Source organism: Eimeria mitis, genomic scaffold (assembly GCF_000499745.2).
Source record: "Eimeria mitis Houghton genomic scaffold, Emh_scaff1719, whole genome shotgun sequence".
NCBI classification, from domain to species: domain Eukaryota; phylum Apicomplexa; class Conoidasida; order Eucoccidiorida; family Eimeriidae; genus Eimeria; species Eimeria mitis.
The window spans coordinates 1,446-1,831 of record NW_013570035.1 but is presented as its reverse complement, the minus strand read 5'-3'; the positions used below and the strand labels follow the sequence as shown (position 1 = coordinate 1,831).

Here is a 386-nt window from a genome sequence, read left to right as displayed (position 1 = left end):
CACTAACAGCTAGCTACGATGCTTGGGCTGTTGGTGCTACTGCATATGCTATACTAACAGGGGGGAAGCTACCTTATAGGATCACGCAGGGGCCCAGCCTGCTGCAGCACCTCAGCAGCCTAGACACCACGCATACAACAGCAAAGATGGGGCTGCTGCTGCAGCACCAGCAGCAGCAGCAGCAGCAGCAGCAGCAGCAGCAAAGAACGAAGAAATATATTAAGTATGATGACCCCGTACCTGCTCTTATACAAGCTGGTGTATCGGCACCTCTGGCTAAGGCTGTGGGGGATTTACTCAATACAAGCTCAACAGCGAGGCCAACTCTTGAACATATATGCAGAAGACTTGGATTAGATTTATAAAAATATTAAAAAAGAAATGGA

The 386-nt window shown here is 48.4% G+C and overlaps 1 protein-coding gene across 1 annotated transcript in view; it reads left to right on the top strand.

Moving 5' to 3' along the window:
- The window catches only part of EMH_0042330 (uncharacterized protein), a gene marked incomplete at both ends in the record, with an annotated part of 4,308 nt that extends 3,943 nt beyond the window's left edge, over nt 1-365 (top strand). Inside the window, one exon of the mRNA XM_013495723.1 lies at nt 61-365. Coding sequence (XP_013351177.1) covers nt 61-365 — 305 coding nt within the window. The remainder of the gene's footprint in view (nt 1-60) is intronic.
- Between the last annotated feature and the right edge of the window lie 21 nt (nt 366-386).